The following is an 8,117-nucleotide window of genomic DNA, read 5'->3' on the forward strand; positions in this document are numbered from 1 at the left end:
CTGGGGTCAAGGGACAATGGAGAAGTGCCACCACATCCCTCATGCTGCAAGCCACCACCGGGCAGCCCCGAGCCACGCGGGTGCCTGCCGGGTAATTATGACTTACGCTCCGGGTCCCCGCGAGGTGCAGAGATTAATAACCGTGGCGCGCTGCTGCCTGCCGGTATGATTAAACTCTTGATTAGAAGCTCAAACTACAGTGCCCTGCTAATTCCCCCTGCTCTCACACACCCTTAATCACCCAGCATGGGTGGTGATAGGCCTGGGGCTGGCAGGGCTCGATGCCACACAGGGGATGAGTGCTGGGAGCACCCCAGCTGGCTCTCCCTTGGAGTGCTGGCTGGTCTTCAGTGAGCTGAGGGGAGAGGCTGGCTTTGGGACCCTGGTGTCCCCTATCTATGGGCAGGAGAGGGCTGTGGGTCCCGTGAGTCGATGGCCACACCCTGTGGCAGCTGAGGACCTCAGGAGGTGTGGGGAGCTGGGGTTTGGTGGGCGCAGGGGCGGGAGGGGAGGGAAGTGGGGGTGCAGTTCGGAAGCAGCACCATATGGGCAGCAAATGCCAGCGTGTGGCACGCAGCCCCTGGGGAGGCTCCGCACACGTGGCTGCACGGGATGAGGGGTGAGGGGGCTGCGGAAGGGACTGGTGCCCTGTTGTGCCCTGGGGACTGTGCTGCTCACCCCAGGCTGGGTCCCGTGCCTGGGCTGTGGGCAGAGGTAAGAGAATCAGGGTGGCCGATTTCTTGTACCTTGTCCCAGGCTGTGGTAAAAGGACAAACCCTGTCACAGGGAATTAAGTAGAGCCTTCGGCGCTGCCCCTGGAGGAGAAGTTGCCTGGTTCCCACTGGATAATGGCACAGAGGCAGGAACATGTATCTACCCGTGTCCTCATAGCACCTTTTAGTGCCCTCAGGGGGCGGATACCTGTGATGCTGAGCCCATGCCCAGCTGTGCTAAAATCCTGCTCCCATCCCATCCCATCCCATCCCATCCCATCCCATCCCATCCATCCCATCCCATCCCATCCCATCCCATCCCATCCCATCCCATCCCATCCCATCCCGGGCCAGGGGCCATGGCACAGCGCAGGGATCCCGGCTCACCCCAGAGGGTACACTGTGGGGTCCCATGGGGTCTCAGGTCCCGCGGGGTCCCCGGCCCCCGGGCTGTGGCGGTGTCCCAGCTCGGTGACAATCCCCCGGCCTCGCCCACCGCGGTCCGGTCGCTCCCAGCGCCACGCGTGACCCTTCCCCGCGGGCGGGGCGCGAAGTTTGGCGGTGACGTCAGGGGAGGGGCGGGGTATGATAGGGGGCGTGGCCCCGCGGTCCCGCCCCCCCAACTTGCCGCGCCGGGCGCGCGGGGCCGCGCCGCGACGGACCGACGGCTGGGCTGGGATCGGCTGGGATCGCTGGGATCGGCGGGGATCGGCTCGGCTCGGCCCGGCTCGGCCCCGGCCCGGCGCGGGAGGGCGGGCGGGAGGGGCGCGCTCCCCCCGAGCAGCGGCCCCGGGCCGCGGCCCCCCGTTGCGGTCGGAGAGGCGTGCAGGTGAGCGCCGCGCCGCGCCGGACCGGGGGCGAGGGGGGCCGGGCCCGGCGGGGGTGGGGGGGGCGTTGCTGGCATCTGTCACTGTCTGGCCCGGGGCTGCCCCCAGCTCTCCTCCCAGACCCCGGTGGCCCGGGACGTCCCGACGGGGCCGCGCGCATCCCTGTCCGGTGCGTGCGCGCCCCGACGGCTGTCCGCCGCCGCGCTGCCCCCGCCGGCGCCCCGCGTCCCGCAGACCCCGAGCCCCGACGGACGCCGTGGGCACGGCGAGCTGCCGGAGCCCGGCTCCCCCCGCGCCTCCCCGCTCGCCCCCCCGGGCCGCTGCTGCCCTGGTGCCGCCCCCGTCTCCGCGAGGAGCCCGGAGAACCGGGCCGGCACCGCTGGAACGGGTGCTGCCGGGGAGCCTCTCCCCGTGCCCCCACCGCCGAGCATCCCCTCCCGGACCCCGCACCTCTCTCTCCCGCAGTCCGCTCCGTTCCCGCTGCCGCAGCGCTCCGAGCCGGCCAAACGCAGACCTCCCTGCGGTGCGCGGCCCGGGCTGTCCCTCCGCACACCCCGGGCCGGGGGCGGTGGGACTCCCCCAGCCCTGTCTCAGCCCCAGCCTGGCGGCTCCGCGGGCAGCGCTGGGCCGGCCGGCCCCTCCGCCTCCCCTCCGCCTCCCGCTGCCTGCCCGCTGCCTGCACTAGCAGTATTTCGGTCCGTCTTAGCCCGGCTGCGTTTTCTGCCTCTCCCCGGTACATCCTTCCCCCGGGACGTGGGGGCGGGATGGCAGGGGGAACCCCCCACGGACATGTCCAGGGCAGCTGCAGGTGGAAGCGGGGCTGGAGATGAAACACCAGCCAGTGGCACCTCACGCCGTGGGGCAGGGCTGGGGGTCGGGGGTTGGGGGGCCCCGCTGGCGAGGGCTGCACGGCTGCGTCATCCCTCCGTGCCATCCCCACCCGGCCACCCACTTCCCCGCTATTGTCTTACACCCGCTGTTGCTTCTGCTCCCAAATTAGACACTTGGAGGGGGGTGCTGGCTGCGTGCGGGTGCCAGCGCAGCACCGAGCCTTCCCCTTGGCACCCCGGGGAGGGAGCACTCATCCCTTTGCCCACCTCTTGCCTGGGTGCCCCTGCCCCGGTGGGGGTGCTCTCACCTGTGGGGTGCAGGTGTTGACCCCAACGGTGGGCTAGGTACCAGCCTCCCCTGCAGGGTATCCCAGGTGCACTGAGCCCCTCGAAGCCAGCCTGGGGCAGGGGAGGGTGGCAATGCTCAGCCCCGGCAGGATGGGTGGCCACTAAACCAACGGGAACTAATTTTATGAGCGCAGATTAGCTGAGTGCTCTCATAGACAGCAATAAAATCCCAATATATCATCCCACCTGGGTCCCCTTCCTGGCTAATCCTGGCATCGTGCCACCAGTGCTGGCAGCCTGCTCATCCACCAGCCAGCCCTAGCCCTGATGATCTGTGGCACTGAGCCCACCGCCCCTCCAGCAGCTGCCAGGACAGCCCTCATTCCCCTTGGCCAGGTACAGTGGCACGGCAGAGCCGATGTCGTGTGGCATGGGGACACAGAGGTGCCAGGCGGGGCATGTTTGCCAGGAGAGCTGCTGGGATGAGTCAGGTGTAGGCTGGAAAACCTCATCCAATCTGGGGCACAAGCAGCGGTGTCCCATGGGTGCTCTTCTTCTCTTTTGGGACTTGGTGCATGCTGAGCACGACTAGGGCAGGCACTCTTACTCGGTGCAGGCTTTCCTAGCAGGACGGTGCCTGTGTGCCTTCCAAGCTGGGAGCATCCATCCTGTAGGCATTGCTCCAGCAGGCATGGAGGCAGGTCAGTCCCAAAGGATGGAGGCAGGAAGGAGAATCCCCCTGTTCCCTGGCTCACTGCACTCATGTCCCACCCAGGTTTGGGTCAATCACCCCAGGGAGCACTTAAGTGCGTGCCCTGGGTGCTGCAGGAAGCATGCCTTCCTCCCAGGGCCTGCACAGCAGGGATGGGGCTGTGCACCTGCAGGTGGGCCGGGTGCTGCCGGGTGCTGCCCGTCCCTGCCCCCTCCAAAGGATGTGCCGCTTTCTGCATCTTCAGCTCCCATTGCCATAGCAACAGGCTCGGCGCTTGGGTACCCGCGATGCCGGCTCCCGCATCCCGCATCCCGCAGCCATCCTGCCCGCAGCCCTCGCCACCGGGCCCCGGGCGCTGCCGGTACGGCACGGCCAGGCCCGCGCAGCGCGGGGTTTGGGGAGCTTTAGCGGTGGGCAATGGGTGCTTCCAGCATCGTGCCAGCTTCCCATCACAAGGTCCCGCTCAGGCCCATCCGAGAGGGCTGGGGGGCCCCAGGCAGCTCTGTCATCTTCTGAGCCATCAAAACATAATGTCAGCTGAAACTTCCTCCCGCTAACACGGTGGGAAAGTGTTTCCCGGTGGGAAAGGGGAAGAAATCACTTTCTGTGATCAATTTTTTTTTCCTGGGAAGCTTCCAAGAAGGATCTGGTTTTGAAGAGTTCCCAACAGGGAAGCAAGGGGCAAAGCATTCTTCCTAAAGGGCTGGGGAAGCTGGCATCTGCCAAGGCTGGTGTCCTGACCGCTCCCAGTGGCAGGAGGGCTGGCACCTCCGAGCTGCAGTGCCACCTGCCTGGTGCCACAGTCGGGGCTGTTTGGGGATGGCAAGCTGAGACTGGTGTAACCCACTGCACATGTGACAACGTGTGACAATGCTCTGCCTGGGGAGGCCCCATCTGCTGAAATGTTACCGTGGGCAAGACTGGGCTGAGAAACAGGAAAGGATCCGTTCACCTCTGCGTGCCTCCCCGGTGGGTGCTCCAGGCACTGTGCTAACCCTGACTGCTAATTAATCATTAATAATCCACAAACAGGGGCCAGAGGGGGAAGCTTGTGGCTGTGCTGGCAGCCTGAGCCCGGGCAGAGAGGCTGGATGCCACGGGCATGGATGCACATCGGTGGGGCTGGGCACACGGCGGCTTGCGGCAGCTGCAGAGCACGAGCAGCCGCTGTGCTCAGGTTCCACGTTAATTAGCACAGCTCGGGAGGGTCTGCTGTGGCTCCAGGGGGGCCGGCAGTGCCGGGGCACTCACTGCCTCTCCCTGCCCTGCCAGCACCGGGCCCTGCGATGCCGTTTGGCTGCGTGACGCTGGGAGACAAGAAAGATTATAACCAGCCGTCTGAGGTGACCGACAGATATGACCTGGGCCAGGTCATCAAAACGTGAGTTGGTCCCTCCACGGCCCCACGGGTGCCCTGGGGAACCCCAGCCACCTGTGTGGGGCTCTTGGGGTGCTGAGGAGTGGTACAACACTGCCTGTGGGGGCTCTGGGGGTGCTGGTCCCCAGCTGGGCCGGGATTGCAGGGTGTATTTTGGGGTGGCTTTACCCTAATTAGTCCCTCTTGCTCATGTGTTGCATGGGGTAAATTCACAGCTAGCTCCAAGGAGGGCAATGAGCTTTCCCACTGCTGCTGGCTGCAGCTGGGCAGCTTCCCATATCCCTCCCTCCTCCCCTCAAGATTTGCAGGGATTGCAGCAATTCCACACGATCCTGGCTCCCTCGAGCATTTTGTGAATCAGGAGGGCTCAGCTACAGCAAAGGAGAGGCAGGTGCCACTTGGGGGGCAGTGGAGCACTGCTGCTTCCCCCAGCTTTTATTACCATGCTGAGGAACCTGTTAGGATGCACTCCAAAAAATGAAGCCCTCACACCCCTTGAGAGTGGCTTGACTGCAAAATAGGCACCAGAATTTTTTTCCATCAGCTTCCAAAACACCTGCTTGGACAGAGGTCACACCTGGCAGGATCACACTGGGTGGCAGTGGGGACCTTGGTGCTCTCAGATCTTTGCTCCATCCTCTGGGCAGTTTGTCCCAAAGCCCACAGGTCACTGTTCCCCTCCACCCGGGGCAGTGAGGATTTCAGCACAGCTGGGGGTATTGGAAAGCCAAGGGCTTTGCTGGAGCAGTGCCAAGTGCCCCCCGGGGGCTCCCCTGCAGCTGCAGCCTGGCCGATGGGCTCGAGCACCATTAATAATGGAACAGAAATACTGCAGCTACCGGCACATCTCCCTTTCTTTCTCCCCGACTGCTGTGCTGATGTTAATGTCGGCTGCGCTGCTGTTCCACCTTGGCACGAGTGGCTTCGCGGTGGGTCTTACCCCTCCTGTCCTGAGGACGGGGCTTTTTAACCAGCAAATTCTCCCCCTTCCCTATCAATTTGCTTCTTCCATATCAGTTGCTTCTCACTGCTGTTTTTTTCTTCCCCTCCAAAGTGGTTTTGAGCCACAGCTTTCTTGTACTTCTGTGGCATCTCCCCTGACTGCTGGGATCTGGGGGAATGCTGGTGGGCCCAGGGACCACCCAAGCACCCCAATCTCAGTGGTCCCGAGGAACGGGGTGATGTCTGGGGGTACCCTTGCAGGGAGGAGTTCTGTGAAATCTTCCGGGCCAAGGAGAAGACGACAGGGAAGTTGTACACCTGCAAGAAGTTTCTGAAGCGGGATGGACGGAAAGTGCGGAAGGCAGCCAAAAACGAGATCATCATCCTCAAAATGTGAGTGCTGGGGCTGGAGGGGATCCTGTGCTACTGGGCAAACTGGGAACTCCTACCCATGCCTCTGTCTCTCGGCAGGGTGAAGCACCCCAATATCCTCCAGCTGGTGGATGTCTACATCACCCGCAAGGAATATTTCATCTTCCTGGAGCTGTAAGTTGGGGACATTTGGAAGTGGGGAGGGGGTGGCCCCACCAGGGTTGGGTCTCGGCAGAGCTGCTGTCTCTGCAGGGCCACTGGCCGGGAGGTCTTCGACTGGATCCTGGACCAGGGCTACTACTCGGAGAAGGACACCAGCAATGTCATCCGGCAGGTGCTGGAGGCTGTTGCCTACCTGCACTCACTCAAGATCGTCCACAGAAACCTTAAGGTGGGTGGCAGGGGGGTGGGAGCACCCATGGGTGCTGCCATGTCCCCCATCCCGGCACTCACAGTCCCTGCACCGGCAGCTGGAGAACCTGGTGTACTATAATCGCCTGAAGAACTCCAAGATCGTCATCAGTGACTTCCACCTGGCCAAGCTGGAGAACGGGCTCATTAAGGAGCCCTGTGGCACCCCTGAGTACCTGGGTGGGTGAGAGCCAGCTGGGTGGGCATGCAGGAGCAGGCAGTGCTGGGTCCCAGCAGGTCCCTGCTGCTCCGTACCATCCATTCCTTACTACCTGCTGCTGCACCTCCCATTCCCCATCACCCTGGGGGCTGATCCTGGGTGCTTCCAGTGGGTGCCTCCCACTCCCCATCATCCCAGGGCCTTGGCTGGGTGGCTGGGGACCCCGGGGGATGGTTGCTCTTCTGTGTCTGGCAGCTCCGGAGGTGGTGGGGCGGCAGCGGTACGGGCGGCCGGTGGACTGCTGGGCCATCGGCGTCATCATGTACATCCTGTGAGTGTGGGGTGAGGGACAGGGTAGCTACAAGGGCTCAGGGTTGGGGCGGGACTGAGCCCCCCACCACATTCCCCAGCCTCTCGGGAAACCCCCCTTTCTACGAGGAGGCAGACGAGGATGACTATGAGAACCACGACAAGAACCTCTTCCGCAAAATCCTGGCTGGGGACTATGAGTTCGACCCTCCGTACTGGGATGACATCTCGCAAGCGGGTGAGCCCCACACTGGGAGGGGTACGTGGGGTCCCATGTTGTGCCCTACCAGCACTGACTTCTCTCCCTGTGCCCTCAGCTAAGGAGCTGGTGACACGCCTGATGGAGGTGGAGCAGGACCAGAGGATCACAGCAGAGGAGGCCATCTCCCATGAGTGGTGAGCAGCGGCAGGGTCAGATGGGGAGCCAGGGGGGCACTGATAGGGGCTGCTTACCCCTCACTGCCTCTCCAGGATCTCTGGGAATGCGGCCTCTGACAAGAACATCAAGGATGGCGTCTGTGCCCAGATCGAGAAGAACTTCGCCCGAGCCAAGTGGAAGGTGGGTGTGGGTGTGCTGTGCCTGCATGTCCCCTCTCAGCCAAGGGGCTAAGAGCCTGGTGGGGCTGCCAGTCCCTGCCCCTCCGCCAGCCCCACACCCTCCCCGTCTCTCCCCCGCAGAAAGCCGTGCGAGTGACCACGCTCATGAAACGCCTGCGGGCGCCCGAGCAGACGGAGACGGCGGCAGCTCCAGCCCCGGCAGCGGCTCCGGCTCCGGCAGCGGCTCCGGCCCCGGCAGCGACCACGGCCCCGGCAGCGACCACGGCCCCGGCAGCGACTCCCGCCGCCGCGGCCACAGAGCCCGCCACCGACACGGCCCCGGCCACGGCCCCGGTCCCCGCCATGGAGCCCGCAGCCCCCTCTGCCACCGCCCCGGAGCCCGCAGCCCCCGGCACGCCGCCCGCCGCCACGCAGCCCCCGGCCCCCGGCACACCGCCCGCCACCACATGTAACGAGGCCGCCGCCGCCGCCGAGCCCTCCAGCGAGCAGAGCGGCTGAGCGGCCCCCGCGCCCCCTGTACATAGCCCCGGCATGGCCCCCACCCCCGCCTGCGCCCCCTTTTCTACGTGCCCCGCCGGAGAGCCGGCTGCGGGGCAGAGCCCTGCATGGCGCCCGTT

The 8,117-nt window shown here is 64.8% G+C and overlaps 1 protein-coding gene across 1 annotated transcript; it reads left to right on the top strand.

The window, feature by feature from the left end:
- The first annotated feature begins 1,394 nt into the window (after positions 1 to 1,394).
- CAMKV (CaM kinase like vesicle associated) lies at positions 1,395 to 8,019 on the top strand. The gene is made up of 11 exons (XM_053953860.1): positions 1,395 to 1,542; positions 4,643 to 4,751; positions 5,952 to 6,083; positions 6,162 to 6,236; positions 6,315 to 6,453; positions 6,533 to 6,653; positions 6,889 to 6,964; positions 7,044 to 7,180; positions 7,260 to 7,338; positions 7,414 to 7,501; positions 7,621 to 8,019. The coding sequence occupies exons 2-11, from the start codon at positions 4,657 to 4,659 to the stop codon at positions 7,996 to 7,998; spliced, it is 1,320 nt and encodes a 439-aa protein (XP_053809835.1). The 5' UTR covers positions 1,395 to 1,542; positions 4,643 to 4,656; the 3' UTR covers positions 7,999 to 8,019.
- The last annotated feature ends 98 nt before the right edge of the window (positions 8,020 to 8,117 follow it).

This window comes from Vidua chalybeata, chromosome 12 (genome assembly GCF_026979565.1).
Source record: "Vidua chalybeata isolate OUT-0048 chromosome 12, bVidCha1 merged haplotype, whole genome shotgun sequence".
Lineage (NCBI taxonomy): Eukaryota > Metazoa > Chordata > Aves > Passeriformes > Viduidae > Vidua > Vidua chalybeata.

Bases quoted from the DNA above. Each gene is read 5' to 3' on its own strand.
- CAMKV (XM_053953860.1), top strand. From the start codon at position 4,657: ATGCCGTTTGGCTGCGTGACGCTGGGAGACAAGAAAGATTATAACCAG. The intron at 4,752-5,951 runs GTGAGTTGGTCC...GTACCCTTGCAG, and splicing joins CTGGGCCAGGTCATCAAAAC to GGAGGAGTTCTGTGAAATCT. The intron at 6,454-6,532 runs GTGGGTGGCAGG...CTGCACCGGCAG, and splicing joins TCGTCCACAGAAACCTTAAG to CTGGAGAACCTGGTGTACTA.